The sequence below is a fragment of the Pelodiscus sinensis genome, chromosome 1 (assembly GCF_052426305.1).
Source record: "Pelodiscus sinensis isolate ZL-2025 chromosome 1, ASM5242630v1, whole genome shotgun sequence".
Lineage (NCBI taxonomy): Eukaryota > Metazoa > Chordata > Testudines > Trionychidae > Pelodiscus > Pelodiscus sinensis.
In genome coordinates this window covers 22,248,172-22,265,078 of record NC_143052.1, presented here as the reverse complement: position 1 = coordinate 22,265,078, position 16,907 = coordinate 22,248,172, and the positions used below count along the sequence as shown (strand labels likewise).

Below are 16,907 nucleotides of genomic sequence, written 5' to 3'. Positions count from 1 at the left end.
TACGTCTAGACTGGCCCCTATTCTGAAATAGCCATGCTAATTTCCAACTTTGGAATAGGGAAATCCGCGGGGGATTTAAATATCCCCCATGGGATTTAAATAAACATGTCCGCCGCTTTTTTTCCGGCTTGGGGAAAAGCCGGAAAAAGTGTCTAGACTGGCGCGATCCTCCGGAATAAAGCCCTTTTCCGGAGGATCTCTTATTCCTACCTGAAAGTAGGAATAGGGGCCAGTCTAGACGTAGATGTCTACAAACACACATCATTAGATACGTGATCAGGATGTTAATAATCATATTTATTTTGGAGACCCTAACAAAACCTTAAACAAACAAAACATCACACAATTGTTCTGAGGGTGAATTAGTTAATATTTGTAAAAAACTTTGCAGATATAAAAGCATTCATAGATTCTAAGATATTATTCTTAGTAGTACTAGTATTTAGTGTTCTCCTCATCATCAACAATCATTTCTGCTTCCAAAGAGACTTCTACCAAGTGACCCAAAGTAACCTGTCTTGTCATCAAAAAGGCAGTAGTGATGCATCAAAACTGATATACAATACAGTTTAAAATAGTTTAAAAACTAAAAGCAAAGATTAATCATGAACATAAATAGGAACAGCAACAATTATACTCTGCATTTACACCTCTCTTTTAATCAGACGCTCTCCCTGGGTGTGTCTAGACTATAGGGTTTTTTTGAAAAAAGCGGCCTTTTTTCAAAAAAAATCTTCCTCTGTCTCTAGACTGCTGCCGCTTTCTTTCAAAAGTAAATTGAAAGAATGTGGCAGTTTTTTCAATCATGAAAAACCTCATTTTATGAGGAATAACGCCTTATTTCAAAAGTGCTCTTTCAAACTGTGCTTTTTTGAAAGAGAGCATCCAGACTGCCTCGCTGCTCTCTTTTGAAAAAGCGGCTCGCTTTTTTGAAAGTACTGGTTGTAGTCTAGATGTTCTTTTTCGAAAGAGGCTTGCAGTCTAGATGTAGCCATGCATGTGTTTTACAAACGTTAAGTGAGCCTCCTAATACTATAGTCCATTTCAAACATTATTATTCCTGCTTCAGAGATGAGGATGATCATTCAGAGAAATTTAAAATAGAATCCTAGTGCTATTAAAATCAATAACATTCTTGGCATGGATTTAATGGGGTCAAGGTTTCACTCGTAGTGACTTTTCCAAGGTGACACAGGGTAGACCTGGGAAACATATTCAGATGACCTTAACTTCCAACATCTGTAGCTTAATCACAAGCATATCTTTTCTTATTTGAAGTTAATATTTTCAAATACACACAGAGAGGTAACATGACTTGAATACTTGTAAAGACTATACTGTTATACCTAATTCATCAAAGTACGTTTCTGTTCCATCCTCATCCATTACTGAGCACACGAGTCTTGCTTTCAAGAATGTCGTCCACTTGTTTACAAGACTACGCTGTCCGCCAGTATCATTCTGAAAAGCAAAATGAATTTGAAAAAAGTATAACAAAGCAAAATTAAAATCTTACTTAATCCCTGCAATCATTTTTCATGTTATGATGATCCATCATCTGGCAAATACCTTGCTAATATTAAAGAAAAGAATCAGAGATAGGCATGAAGCAAACCCGTCTCAAACACCCCCAAACACAGACACAGTTATAAATGCTGAAATTGAGGACTATCTTTAGTAATGAAAGATAATTAAAGTTCCACTCTATAAAATGGCTTCAGAGAGAGACCAGACAACAACAGTGTTAGTTTTTTAAGCTTGTTAGATCTCAGACTTCAGGATTTAGAACAAGCACTAACTATTAGTGATGATAGAAGACCTCATGTGGAGGGCAGATTATCTCATATCTGCCTAAGGCAAAGTTTTATGCACCATCCTCTGAAGCATCTGGAATTGAGTCCCATCAGAAATGAGACACAGGACTAGCTGGCCTCTGGGTCTTATCCATAATAGTAATTCCTATATTACCTATGTTTATCTATGAAATCTTTTCTACACAGCCCTGAATGCCATTCCAATCATAGAATAGTGATAGAAATGTAGCCGTGTTAGTCTAGGGTAGCTGAAACAAAATACAGGACTATGTAGCACTTTAAAGACTAACAAGATGGTTTATTAGATGATGAGCTTTTGTGGGCCAGACCCACTTCCTCAGATGTGAGGAAGTGGGTCTGGCCCACGAAAGCTCATCATCTAATATTCCAATCATAGTCATTCAGATTCTTCTCTGTGTCCTCCAGTGGATATAATAGATAGAACAGATTTTACAACTTTTCTGAGGAAGTACAACAATCAGCTGGACACTCCTATTTGTCACCCAGCCAGACAGTAAACAACATGTGTTTAATGTTAGCTGTGATTACAAGAAGCACAGGCACAATAACCAATAATGTATGAAAACACATATTTAACTGAGCTCTCGCCATGATGAATAATGCGAACTATTTATTTAAATCAGATTGTAAGTGACTCTATTTAGAACTTACGCATCATAAAACACTAGCAAATAACATTTATGCTACTATTAATCTTGTTTCCAACAGTTCAAATGCCTTCATTTCTGTACGTTTATATTACTGTTGAGCACAATTGGTATCTGCAAGCAGGCCCCCTGATGGAAGGGCAGCAGAGGAGGCAACTGCCCCTAGGTGCAGCAATTCTAAAGGATCTCAGGCTTCTGGTTGCCACCGCTGCTACTGTGGCTATAGTAGTGTCCAGGCCCTTTATGGCACTGACAGAATACATGGTGCACATTCTGGGCAGCTCTAGGAGCTGGCGAGGGAGGGGGTTGTTGTGGTGCACTCCAGGTGCACTGAGGGCTAGCTGCCCTGGCACCTTCCTTTCCACCCAAGGCCCCGCCCTCCCTGGAAGCATGGAGCCGGGCCCCACCATTGTGCCCACGGGCCCAGCCTGGCTGTCAACTCTGCTGTTAGCAAGTCTAAAGTGGGTGCACAAGAACATATATACTTTTAAATGTGTGGCCTTTGAAAATCAGGCCTTTAATATTTATTTTAATAAAAATCAGTTTAAAATGTGTTAGGCATATAGAGTATGGATCACAGTGAATTATTTTAGGAAAATTTGAGGTGGAATCAGAACAATTGTTTACAGCAAAATTCACCCCTTAGTTTCCAGTTCTCCAGTCATTTCTCATTGACAGGGTCTGTGAAGATGAACTATTTTAATTAACAGAACTAAGAGGAAAGTGCTGCTTTAATAGATTCATTGATGAAATAAGATACGATGCATGTAAGATAAAATAACTGGTAAAACATAACGATGCCAGAGCTGGACAAAAATGTCATTAATATAGTTGTCAAGTATTTGTTATCTGAGCACAAGTGACAGGGAAGGCTCCATTCCTAAGACCTAAATAACTAATTTTGTTTTATATAAAGCATGGCAAAAATGGGACTATGTTTTGTAAAAACTCGTTATCAAAATGATGTTAATTTTTTTACCAGTTTAATTCTGCCTTTAATGGGCACATGAAAAAGGAGTTCTGTCCTGCTAGGAAGAGGGGAAGGTGACCTCTCTCATTTTAAACTGGAACTAAGACTTTTCAGCAGTCGGTGAAACTTTATTAGCAGCTGGACCAACAGGCTCAAGAGGCTTGACTATTAACTTCTGTGCTGCCACAAATGCTGTTAGAACAGGTCTCCTTAACTGACTGAAAGTTAGCAGAGCTCATTGCAAGTCAGGCTGATACCTTGTAGCAATGTTTACTCCTTATGGAGGCTGTTACAGTAGATCACTATCAACATGAAGGATCAGCTCTTTGTTCCCTTTAGAATCTATAGGAATTTGCCATTGACTTCAATGTAAGCACAATGAGGCCCAAGTCGTTTTGGAAGCAATCTGGACTTCATTATAATAACAACAACAACAATAACATCCTAACAACGTTTAATGTCTTTTTGAAAAATACCCAGAGGCCATTGGGCAGCTACCCAAAAAAACAAAAAACAATATTATGAGACTAGGTCATATGTCATAATGTACTGCCAGAGCAGGAACCGAACGAAAACCAAAGCACACACCCATTCCCCTGCAGAGCCACATCACAACCATACTGAATACAAAGCACATTGTAACTGGGGGCAGTAGCTTCAACTTGATCTCCAGTTTTATTCCTAGGTAAGGAATCAAGGGCTTATCAGAAACAGAGCCTTATACCCTTTTACATTTACATGAGTCTATGTCCTCAGAATAAAAGGTAGTTGCTTCACTCACAGTGCATGCAAAATTAACTCTGGTTACAGAAAAAAGAGAAATAAAGGTAATTTAGTTATAAGGTCCTGTTTCTGCACGGACATGCATATGCTTAACTTTATCCAGCTGAAATGAATTGAACTATTCTTAAAATTAAACATGTGCATAAGTGTAATTGTTTTAAGAATAAAAACCATGCTTTCAAATGCCTTTACACTGGAATTCTTGTGGGAGATTTGGTACATCCATGATTCAGTAAATCTCACATCTGAATTATGTAAAATAAAGCAAGCTCAGGAAGTTAATGTTATTAACTATACTGTTCCAGACACTGAGATGCACAGATTAATCAACTGCTAATATTCCTACTAAAATTACAGATATATTCCAGATATCTCTAACAAGGTACTCAACAGCCTTTCTTCTTAATTATGGAGATGGAAGCCGGAACAGGAAATTTGCTTGTAATTGGAATTAAGGGCTTTTAAAACATTTTAATGCAATGGATTTATTTTGATTATTCAATCAAGCCAGTAAATCAGCCCCTGAAAATTGAACAAAAATTATTCTTACTGGGCATATTCTAGCAATCATTGAATGAATCTGTTTGGTGCTTCCACTGTTGTCTATGAGCCTTTCTTTGAAGAAGAAGTACACTTTAGCATCATTAGGGTCTGTGCCGTCAGGGATGAGATGAGCATCTACAAAAATAGGGTCTGAAAAGAGAGAGATAAAGACCAAACAATGTGTCAATATAAGGAACTCTTGACAACTACTGACATCTCCAGGTACCTACACAGAATGCATCTGCTGCTGCCCACTGTGTTAGGGCTGGGCCCTAGTTGGGTTAAGCACTAGTGACAGGGTTTTCAGGACAGGGATCTGGGATGGTTTCTCTAGAATCAAGTTGATTCTAGAACAAATTTGTCCTAGTTTTCAAAAAAGTATGTCTGATGCAGAAATAGCAGTGCTAGTTTACTACAGAGATAGAAAACCTTGAAGGAGAAGTATCCTCTGGAAATTTTCTTGGCTACAAGCTATTGAACAGCATTTGAGACATCAAATGACATTTTTTTCTCCACTTGAACGGTTGATATCCAGTACAAACCGCTATTGATTTTTTGGTGTGATCTCTGATGGAAAAGTCACATTTTCATTTTGGATATTTTCTATCCTCTTCAGTCCATTATTAATGGATATGTCAAATTTCATGTTGCTAGAGAGGAGCAATATAGAAACGCATTGTGTGTGATTTTTCAAGCAACTGTATTTTTTAAAATGAACTCTTTTCTGTGCAGTCTATTTTTTTAAGATCCCTAAAAGAGAATAGGCAAGCTTAAGAGAATAAAGATATCTAGTGACAAATTTTAGTCTCAGAGAGGTAGCCATGTTAATCTGTATCTGCAAAATCAACAAGGAATCCTGTAGCACCTTAACCCTGGTCTACAATAGGTAGTTATTTCAAAATAACTCCCCTTATTTTGACATAACAAGTGAGCGTCCACACTACCAAGCCTGTTATTCTGAAATAGAAGCTGATTATTTTGAAATAATAATTCCTTCTTTCCTTGGGAAATAAGCTTATTTTAAAATAGCTATTTCAGGAGTTATTATTTTGAAATAATTTCCTACTGCAGACATGCCCTTAGGCTATATCTACACTACAAGGTTATTTCAAAATAAATTATTTTAAAATAATAACTCCCGAAATAACTATTTCAAAATAAGCTCATTCCTCTTCACAATCAGGAGTTATTCTTTCAAAATAACAAGCCATTATTTCGAAATAAGGGGAGTTATTCTGAAATAACTCCCCAGTGTAGCCATGCCTTAGTTTCTAAGGTGCCACAGAGCTCCTCATTGTTTCGACTAATTTCAGAAAACAGATAGAGTTAACTTTAACCTAGCAAAATCAATGGGACTATTCATGTTCTGAAAATGAAACATGGTCATGGAGTATAGCTGTTTTAAGAATAAAATAATGCAGAGTACATAGGCCTTGTGTGAGGTCCTGGCCTCACAGATGTTTTGGGAGTTGTTCCACTGATTTCAACAAAGCCAGGGTTTTAACTCCTTGCACCTCAGCATTGCCCAGAGATGACTTTTCCTCACTGTGCCAGTCTGTAACAATCACATTATTATAATCACTTTTCCAATATAAAACAATCTCAAATTATTGGGGGTTAAAAAAAACTTCCCCAGGAGGCAAATTAGCCTACACCTGTCTATTACACATCCTTCCCTCTAAAGCAGGTAATATGGGCCACTTCAAGGACAGCATACTGAAGTTGATGAATCAGGGGTCTCGTCCAATATGGCAATTCCTGTGTCATATAGAATTCCTATTAATCATTTACAGAGTGCGTTGTCTGGGGTATGTTTTTATTTCTATTTCTGGCCCACCGTTTCCATTAGTAGATTTATTTTAGAATGGGAGATAAAGAACTCATTTAAAAAACCCAACAACCTTTATCTTAGTCACACACCAAAAACTTAAACAAAGAATTGTCTTACCACTCAGCCACTTAGAATTGTGTTGGTCAGTTCTCACTGCATTCCGTTTGGTTAAACTGCGAAAAATAGCTGCATCAGTACCCATGAAATCTATGTACATTCCTGAAAACAGCTCTTCATCTATAAGAAAGTGGAAAAGGAAAGAGGAAAAAAATCTGAATGTGTCTATATTGGCTTTTGGGAAATCCATTTCTAGTAACCTATTTTTGCTTCAGACAGTGCCAGTTCTTTATTTGTATAGCAGTCACTATAAAACAATACTGGGTGGGTGGCAATGGAGTCTCCTCTGAATCATGGAACAATTGTCTAGCCTGAGAAGGAAGCATAAGATATTTCTAAGGACTTTTGGAAACTCCATAATTAAATGTAGCAGCTAGTTTCATGTGTGGTAAACTTTTCATTTGAATTACAGCTTAGGGACTGAACTTACATTGCCAAACACCTATGCACAGACAAGGCAATAACAATACAAGGCATAAAATTCAGTGTTTTACCAGGCCAGTATTTGCGAGTGTAACTTGGCGTACTTCCAATTGAAGTCAATAGGGTTGCACCATTTTCAAGATGGACTTCGGCCTCAAGCACAGTTCTGTATTGCAGAAACTGGAAGAGGATGCTTGTAACATGGCTCAGTGTAATTGGAAAGTAACCAATATCCACCTTACACACTACAGTCAAAGTACATTTCAATGTGGCATGACGGGAATTAGCCATGAAACTCCCATTTACTTTAATAGGATTAGGCACCTCAATTTCCTGTGCAGGATTCTGAAAATTCAGAGAGAGAAAGTGTGTGTGTGTGTGTGTGTGTGTGTGAGCAAAGCCATTTCCACTGGCTAATGGTAAGACACCCCAGAGTACAACACAATGCAGAGCAAAAATAATCTTCAACTCCTGTGCTGGGAGTGGTGGCTGAATGAATCGTTAAACAGCTAAGTCCTTTCACTGATGTTTTCACCCAAATGTCTGTGTGGCCATGAGTATGTGTGGTCAAGCTGGCAAGAGTCATAATTTTTGAAGCAGTTGAGGATTTAATTTTTCTTGTTCGTTCAATATTAAGAACTACCAATTGACCTCTGAGGTTACATCTATACTACACATTTTTATGGCAGAAAATATGCTAATGAGGGACTCATTAGCATAATTCACAGTCTCATTAGCATATTTTCTGCTGTTTCTTTTTGCGCAAGGGGTTTTTGCGCAAAAATAAGTAGTGTAGCTACTTCTCTTTTGTGCAAAAAACACGTTTTGCGCAAGATCTTTATACTTCTCTGGCATAAGGATCTTGCGCAAAACAGAGTTTTTGCACAAAACGGTAGCGGCTAAATTAGCAAATTTTTGCCGCAAAAACCTGTAGTGTAGATGTAGCCTGAGAGATGAAAACTCTAGAGGGTTTTTTTTTTCTTCATTGCTTGCCAGGTCATGAACCAGATCTCTACAGTTGGTAATGCAAGCACTGTGTTGCCTGCATCTCTTTCCCTTAGCTGGGACTCAGTGTATAAGAGAATGCATTGCACAGGGCTAACAATGAGTAGAGTAGAGAGGTATTTAAACAATGTGGTTTATTCCACGATTTATGTAACTGTATACAATGCTGCTAGATCAATAGAGACTTATTACGAAGCTTTCTACATCAGTATGATTACTTCCAAAACCATCTGGTGTCTTATTCCTGTTCTTAACTAGACTGACTGCAGTGGATCGTGGCTACGGTTCTCACAGCACTTTCATGTTCATTCCTGGAAAAAATAAAAAGCCTGGAATGGGGCTATGTAATTCTTAATCCTATTGCATACCAGCTTTATTAGTTATGTCTTAAGCATTCCTAGAGCCTACTAGTCTAATCAGGTACCAAATGACATCTGTCAGCTCCACTTCCTTTTGGTTTAATGCTTAAATTCCACACAACAGTTTGTCTTTGCTGGGTAACCAGTTCACACTGTTTCTCTTTGTTACTGAGGGAATTACTGAATTGATGTATGTCTGCTCTTGTAAATACCTGTGAGCATTGGTTGCGGAAAGAAAGGGAGCATGGATGTTAATCATGCCTTGCCCTCCCAAAGATACATTTTTCATAGCTTTGCTTCTAAAGCATTTTTAATAGCTTTGCTTCTAAAGCATTTGTTGTAGAATGGTGTATTTCTCCGACCTTCAAATTTGTTTGTCATGTGGTGTTTTCCTCTGTGGGACCATTCACATTTCCTGTTATATTTCAAGCTTGTGTTCTATGTTGTATAGGTGGAAGGCGATGCCAGAAATCGACAAGAAACAGGGACCACACTATAAAAGGTTTATGTCATTATACTTTATTAGTTCCAGAAGTATTCCTTAGTTGAGGAAGAGGGAGGAAACAAGATCTTGTGATTAACGCACTTATCTAGGCCCAAAGAGCTCTGGGTTCAATTCCCAGATCTGTCTTTGGCTTCCTAGCTACTCAATCTCTTTACTCTTCCCCTCCTAGCAGTGTATTTCTCCAACCAGTTGAATCTTTTTTAAAATAAACTTTTTAAAGTGTGAGCGCTGTACATTGTGTATCCCAAATAATTCAAAGTTCAGGGAGAAATACTGCTTTGGGTATTGACTAGATATTGGGGCCTGCTCATAGGGATGTAAGGGTTTAAATGTTTAACTGATTAGCATTAGTTTACTGGTTAACCTTCCTGTTAAACTCTTGGCCACCTCTCGGAGCCCACTGGGCAGGCACCTGCAGAGAGCCCATAGAGCATTTAACTGTGTAACTGACTGAATTTCAATCGATTACACAATTAATGTTTTTAAACATTTTCTACATCTCTATCTGCTCAGCCACTTGATTGGGTGATTAAAGTTGATAAAATAACTTCTATTAAAATGAAGAAAATTCCCTTGTGTTCAAAAGAGAAAAGACTTTGTCTAACTGTACATCCTGTATCTTAGAAATAAAATACTTTAATGGGCATTCATAAAACTCAGGACAAAAAAGGAAACTTTGTTCTTTGATGGCAGTAACTCATTTAAGAATATGAAAACTGTATCTGGCATTTATGAGTGGACTAGTCTATAAGGGCATGTCTGGACAGCAGGGCTATTTCCTAGTCTTTTAAACACGCCCATTATTTTAAAATAGATTTCAAATTAACAGGTGCTCTATTCCATCATCCCTGTAGCCCTTATTCCATGAGGTTATAGGGATGTCTCAAAACAGCATGTTATTTCAAAATTTGGAGCTGTGTATATAGTGCAAAATTTTGAAATAAGCTATTTTGAAATATTTTGCGTAGCGCAAATTGCATAGCTTATTCTGAGATAAGGGTGCTGTCTAGATGCACCCTAAGTGACTGGAATCCAATTCCTTTACATGCTGCACATAGATCATTGATGAGGTAAGATGGAAATGCAGCCAATTTAATGAGGTGGAATATCGCACTAGAGAAGTGACCTTTCCCCTTCTTCTATGCAGACTGGAATCCCCTTCCGCCAAGACCTCTGCTCACTACAATACCAGGTGGCCTTGGAACTTTACATTTTACAGTTAAGATACTGGGACAATTCTGTCAAGTTCCTTATTTTTTATAGAGATTTGAAGAGAGTATAATGGACCTGTCCCTGAAGTCCTGATCTTTCACTGGAATGAAAGCCTGGCACTATTACCGCTCATTGACTTCAATGGGAATGGAATGGCTAAGACACCACATGGTGCTACAGTGAAAACCGAAGGATAAGGGCCTCACAACTTTGTGTGCGGTTACTGTGAAACTCAACATACTGTACACAGAGGTCAACAGAATTCTTCTCTTTGTTAAATCTAAGTAAGATTGAGAAATCAGTGCAATTCCTGCTCTTTCTATTGGCTAAAAACACAGCATGTTCTGAGGTGTGAATAGCAGTATGCACCACAGTGCTGTGCTGTAACTCCCCCATGTGGATGCTGCAGGCATGATCTGAAAGAGTCCTGGTTCTCATTTATGTAGTCCTACATTAATACCGACTAGGAACCATTTACTTCCTAACCGTGACTCTGCACAGGGGAGTTACATCATAGTATTTTGGTGCTCACTGTTATTCACGCCCCTGGAGTGACAGCTATGGGGCAGCAAGGATGGGCCTTCAGAGATCAGGGATTAGACACAGATTCAGAATGCAGTCGTCGCTGACCACACTGCAAATCTAATCTACACAGGTTACATATGTCTCCACTGCACGTTCAAGAGCCCCCACGTGGCTGCTGCTCCTGCCTGGCTCCTAGCATCATTGTAAGAATGTACTGCAGGCTGTGAATAGGCAGAAGGCAAACGACACAATCACTTGAGCATGCTTAATGAATTCAGGCAACGTTTAAATTAATCATCTAAGTCCTGGCATTCCAAAGTAAATTCTTTGCATTCCTTGCTGTGGAAAGCTAGTGAGGAGTTCATTATGGACTGACTAACCCAGAGTTATGGCTAAAGCATATCATGCTTCAATCTGGGAGATCTGAGGCTCTGATTACTCCTTGCCCTGTTTCTGCTGTGATGTTTTTCACCAATGCAAAGCCAGTGCAGGTGATGATACAACGTTGCTAAATCAAAGTGATCGGGCCTGATTCTCCTCTGCATTAAGGCCATATTGTACATTTTTATCCACATAAAGGATCCTTATACTACAACCAGAATATAGAATGGTCTTAGTGTAACCCAGAACGAGGCCTGTATTGTGTTACACCCGTTTTACTCTGGCATATTTTCCAGCCCATAGACCACTGGAGATCGGGCATGTTGAAGTGGGGATATGTTGATTTCTCCAGCTGGAATGTGGGAGAAATCTGTTCTCTTACCAGGTGAAATTCACCCCTCTGCAAAGGGCTACACCCATCCTGAGCCCCACTTCAGTCTCAGCAGAAGCTTAAATGGGATTTACGTGGGGGCATTGGCATTGTGCTGGCTGTGTGTGCTAAGATTTCACTCTCAGCGAACTCTCAGCCAGACAGCCCACAGTGAGATGTCAAGGGAACCAGCTGTTGCACTCTCTGCCCTTTCATATGGAAGCGAGCTGCTAAATTTATAGTCAATGATACAGTGGAGGTGGGAGTGGGTAGAAAAGCCAGGCACAGAGGGAAGAGCCTAGCTAGTGCTGGTGGCCTCTGCAGCAGACAGCATACATGAAATGCAGAATAACTCGAGAGATTTTCCAGCAGGCTTTGCTTTTCTAGCTACATGGTGATTTTACAAGTGATTAAATGAGACACAAGAAATGGCCATGATGAATGAGGTCACAAAGCATTTAAAACATGGTTAACATATTTAAAAGTTGAAGCTAACCCTGGGAAAATGTGAAAGATAAAAAGGGGACAATCTTTTGCTCTCTGTTCCTCCCTCCCTCATTGCTGATCCCTTCTGCATTTCCTTCACACGTTCATGCTTAGCGCCATGAAGACTTTCAAAAGATGCCTGACAAGCAGTATGAACATAATGGTTTCTTTTTCATGGCCTATCCCCTCGTGTTCCATTTGTTTATAATACCCCATCATTTCACACCCTGCACAGTAATAATGAGTTAAGCCTCCGGGATCTGTGATTATTTTACTTACTGATCATAACAGATACCGTGTTCACATTAGGGTTGAAAGAGCAGCGTCCCTTCCCTGATTCACACTTGGAGTCGATCATGAAGACTTGCTCCTGTAATACAGACAGGCATGTCACTGCTGTTCTATAGAAACCTTAGTAAATGAAAATGAGAGTCTGAGAAGGCTTTTTCCCTCTGTTCTTCTGGATAATAAGCACAGTCAGCTTTTCACTTAACTACTTAATAAATCTGTCTTATGCTGAGTTTTCACAATCTTCTCACTTGTACAAATTATTTTCACTGTAATTACAAATGCAATGCACTCTCAAATGTAGGGAGTGTTCTCCCAGCTTAACTGAATGAGCTGTTCTCTCTGTGGTCCACCTAGCTTATATGTCAGCAATAACATCTACAGACATTTTTTCTGTAGCCTTGAAATTATCTATGAATTATTTGATGAATTCGTGCTGGCATTTATATCAGGGTCCTAGCCTAAAGCACTTGCAATAAACCACTCTAGTAATAATACACAAGAATGCAAGCTTCTCGTTATATTTGTCAGCTTGTCATACTATAAATCACTAGTGTCTAGGGTTTTATAACTATTTAGATGTTTCTGTGCTCAGCATTGTAATGCCTAACTGCTGTAGAAGTCTAAATGTCAATTTCAAAAGAGATTAAGTCACTTAGGAATCTAAATTCTTCACTAATCAATAGCCCAATTCTCTTTTGAAAATGAGACTCAGGATTCTAAATCAGTTAGGTATTGCCACATTGAATGCAATGACATTAATAGGAGCCTTGCCAGCAGATCTAGGGGAGTAATTATTCCCCTTTATTCGGCACTGGTAAGGCCACATCTGGAGTATTGCATCCAATTTAGGAGCCCCTATTACAGAAAAGATGTGGGCACACTGAAGAGAGTCCAGCGGAGAGCAACAAAATTATTAGGGGGCTGGAGCACATGACTTATGAGGAGAGGCTGAGGGATTTGGGCTTATTTAGTGTACAGAAGAGAGGAAGGAGGGGGCATTTGATAGCTGTTTTCAACTACCTGGGGGAGGGTTCCAAAGAGAACGGAGAGAAGCTGCTCTCAGTGGTGACAGATGACAGAACAAGAAACGGAAATTAGGAAAAACTATTTCACTAGGAGGGTGGTGAAGCACTGGAATGGGTTACCTAGGGAGGTGGTTGAATCTCCATTCCTAAATGTTTTTAAATCCTGGCTTGACAGAGCCCTGACTGGGATGATTTAGTTGGGATTGATCGTGTTTTTAGCACGGGGTTGGATTCAAAGACCTCCCGGGGGCTCTTCCAATCCTATGATTTTATGATCTAAACAGCTTTTAAAAACATGAGGCAGGCTCCTTACCACACTTCCAAAATAATTTCTAAAACATGCTCTTTTTCTTCAAAGCACTATCTCTTGGATTAGTCCCATTACTCAGACACCACAGTGGAAGGCCCCTTATAAATACTAAAAGCAGGTGGAAGACTAGCTCTTTTGCTCATGTTACAAAACTGAGCAATTTTATTTAGATAGTGAAGGACTTTCTACAGGTCATATGCAGCACTACAACTCAAAAATGGATGAAGTGTTTAGAGTAAGAAGAAATATGTATCAGTTCCTTGAACAGACACAGTCTGATCATATTTGGGTGAACTTGCTTTCCCACCCCATCTTGGTGCTCCTCTTATTTTGCTAATTACAGCCAGGACCAGAAAACAAATTGCAAGGGTAAGTAAGGATTTTAGGATACATCTGTCCCAATCAGAAACAAGTCATTCACAAACTAAAAGGTAAGCCAATCAGAATGAAGGTTTTGTGATATGATAGACAATCCAATAGAAACTGGAGTGAATCCTGTGACTCCAGCAGACCAGGTGCCAGTTCATGCCATAGCCCTTAGATCTCAACTAAACAGAGAAAAATACATAGTTGGAAGTCTAACGTCAGTACCTGGCAAATTAGTTGAAACTATATTACAGAATGAAATTGTCAGACATATAGATGAATATAATTTGTTGGGGGAAAGTCAACATGGTTTCTGTAAAAGAAAATCATGCCTTACTAATCTGCTAGAGTTTTTTGAGGGGGTCAACAAACATGTGGATAAGGGGGATCCAGTGGATATAGTATACTTAGATTTCCAGAAAGCCTTTGACAAGGTCCCTCACTAAAGGCTCTTAAGTAAAGTAAGTTGTCATGGGATAAGTGGAAAGGTCCTTTCGTGGACTGATAACTGGTTAAAAGACAGGAAACAAAGGGTAGGAATAAATGGTAAGTTTTCCGAGTGGAGAGAGGTAATTAGTGGTGTCCCCCAAGGGTCTGTCCTTGAACCAATCCTACTCAATTTATTTATAAATGATCTAGAGAAAGGGGGTAAAAAGTGAGGTGGCAAAATTTGCAGATGATACCAAACTGCTCAAGATAGTTAAGACCACAACAGACTGTGAAGAGCTTCAAAAAGATCTCACCAAACTAAGTGCTTGGGCAACAAAATGGCAAATGTTGATAAATATAAAGTAGTGCACATTGGAAAAAATAATCCCAACTATACATACAATATGATGAGGACTAATTTGGCTAAAGCTACTCAAGAGAAAGATATTGGAGTCATTGTGGGTAGTTCTCTGAAAACATCCACTCAGTGTGCAGCAGGAGTCAAAAAAGCAAATAGAATGTTAGGAGTCATTAAAAAAGGAATAGAGAATATGACAGAGAATATCTTATTGCCTCTATATAAAACAATGGTACGCCCACATCTTGAATACTGCATACAGATGTAGTCGCCTCATCTCAAATAGGATATATTGGCATTGGAAAAGGTTCAGAAAAAGGCAACAAAAATTATTAGGGGTTTGGAACAGATCCCATATGAAGAGAGATTAAAAATACTTGGACTTTTCAGCTTAGAAAAGAGAAGACTAAGGGGCGATATGATAGAGGTCTATAAAATCATGACTGCTATGGAAAAAGTGAATATGGAAAAGTTATGTTCTTATTCCCACAATATAAAAACTAGGGGTCACCAAATGAAATGAATAGGCAGCAGGTTTAAACCAAACAAAAGGAAGTTTTTCTTCACTCAGCGCACAGTCAACGCATGGAACTCCTTGCCAGAGGATGCGGTGAAAGCTAGAACTTTAACAGGGTTCAAAAAAGAGCTAGATAGATTCATGGAGGTTAGGTCCATGAATGGCTGTTAGCCAGGATGGGTAGGAATGATATCCCTAGCCTGTGTTTCTCTGAAAGTGGGTGACAGGGGAGAAATCACGTTAGGATTACCTGTTGTGATCCCTCCCTTTGGGGGATCTGGTATTGGCCACTGTCAGTAGACAGGACACTGGGTTATATGGACCAGGTATATCTGCCCCAGTATGGCCGTTCTCATTTTCTTATGTAACCCCTGCTTGCCCCATGTTGTGTATGTTCCTGCAGCTGTGTAACTTGTAAATGACCAGTCAGGAGAAAAGCATCCCCAAGAGTAAAATACTTGCTTTCCACAGGAGGTGTTTTCTCCTGACCCCTAAAATAAGACCTTTTGGAACCTCAGAAAAAGACTTTATGATTGCTCCTCCATTGACCAGGAAGAGAAGACTTGCAACTGACTTCCTCCCAATGTCTAAACTTGCAACTCAAAGAGGAAGGGGAAGGAGATATAAATCCCTAACAAGGAAATTCTGTATCTTTTATCCTGCTTGGATACCGAGGAACAAGGATTAGTTAGCATACACAAAGGATCTCCAGTGCTTATTAGAAGCATCTATTACCCTCTGAAACATAAGACTGGAATTTATTGAACACATGTTTACATGCTTTAACCTTGAAATAACTTATTTCTTTTTTCTAGTTTATAAATCTTTAGTAGTTTATTATAGAACTGTCTACCAGTGTGTGATATAAAGTGTAACTGACCGAAGTGCAACTGACTATTCCTTTGGAACTGGGAGTACCCACAATATCGCTGTTGGTATAAGCAACTGTCTATCACAAAGGTAAGCTTACCTGGGTGACAAAATAGATCAGAGTACCCCAAGGGGCCTGTCTATGACTCCACGTTAGAGTTAATATCCTGCCTGAGGAATTCATACTTGATAATGTGTTGATGCAGTCTAAGTACAGAACTCACAACCAGTATGGGGTTGATGCCCTACTTCTTACCCATCTGCCCTGAGGATAGTAATCATGCTCTTTAGCCATTATAGGACACTTTGAGAAGAGCACCAATCCATTAGTTTCTCTTTCCCCGATAAAGACAAATGATAGTGGTGCCTAAATGCCACACTAAACTACAGGTTAAAAATCCACGGTCCACCGTGATATTAATTAGTTGGATGTCCACTTATCATGGGGATGGCTAAATTTCCTGTGGTCCCATAAATTTTTAAAGTCATGAGTCCTGGCTCTCAGTGTTCTGTGCTGTTATTTAGGTATAACTTACTCCTAAATGTCTTCTAAGAGCTCACTAAACAGTGGAAGTGCAAGTAATGCTGTTAGACAATATTGACTTCCCATACGCCGGCAAATTCTCTGGTTTGGCATCTCTCTGGTCCTGAGGGTGCTGGACTAGAGAGGTTCAACCTATTCCATCTGAGGAGAATAAATTAGGTCTCTACTCACTTGAGAGAGTTGTAATGTTCACTGAGGGTGCATC

At 39.2% G+C, this 16,907-nt stretch overlaps 1 protein-coding gene across 2 annotated transcripts in view; it reads right to left on the bottom strand.

Annotated features, from left to right (window-relative positions):
• The window catches only part of SEMA3C (semaphorin 3C), a 186,698-nt gene that overhangs the window by 50,309 nt on the left and 119,482 nt on the right, over positions 1 to 16,907 (bottom strand). For both annotated transcript variants that reach the window (XM_025181687.3, XM_075926424.2), the window contains exons 6-9: positions 12,272 to 12,362; positions 6,727 to 6,846; positions 4,786 to 4,928; positions 1,347 to 1,461 (exon numbers count right to left, since the gene is read on the bottom strand). In XM_025181687.3, coding sequence (XP_025037472.2) covers positions 1,347 to 1,461; positions 4,786 to 4,928; positions 6,727 to 6,846; positions 12,272 to 12,362 — 469 coding nt within the window. The remainder of the gene's footprint in view (positions 1 to 1,346; positions 1,462 to 4,785; positions 4,929 to 6,726; positions 6,847 to 12,271; positions 12,363 to 16,907) is intronic.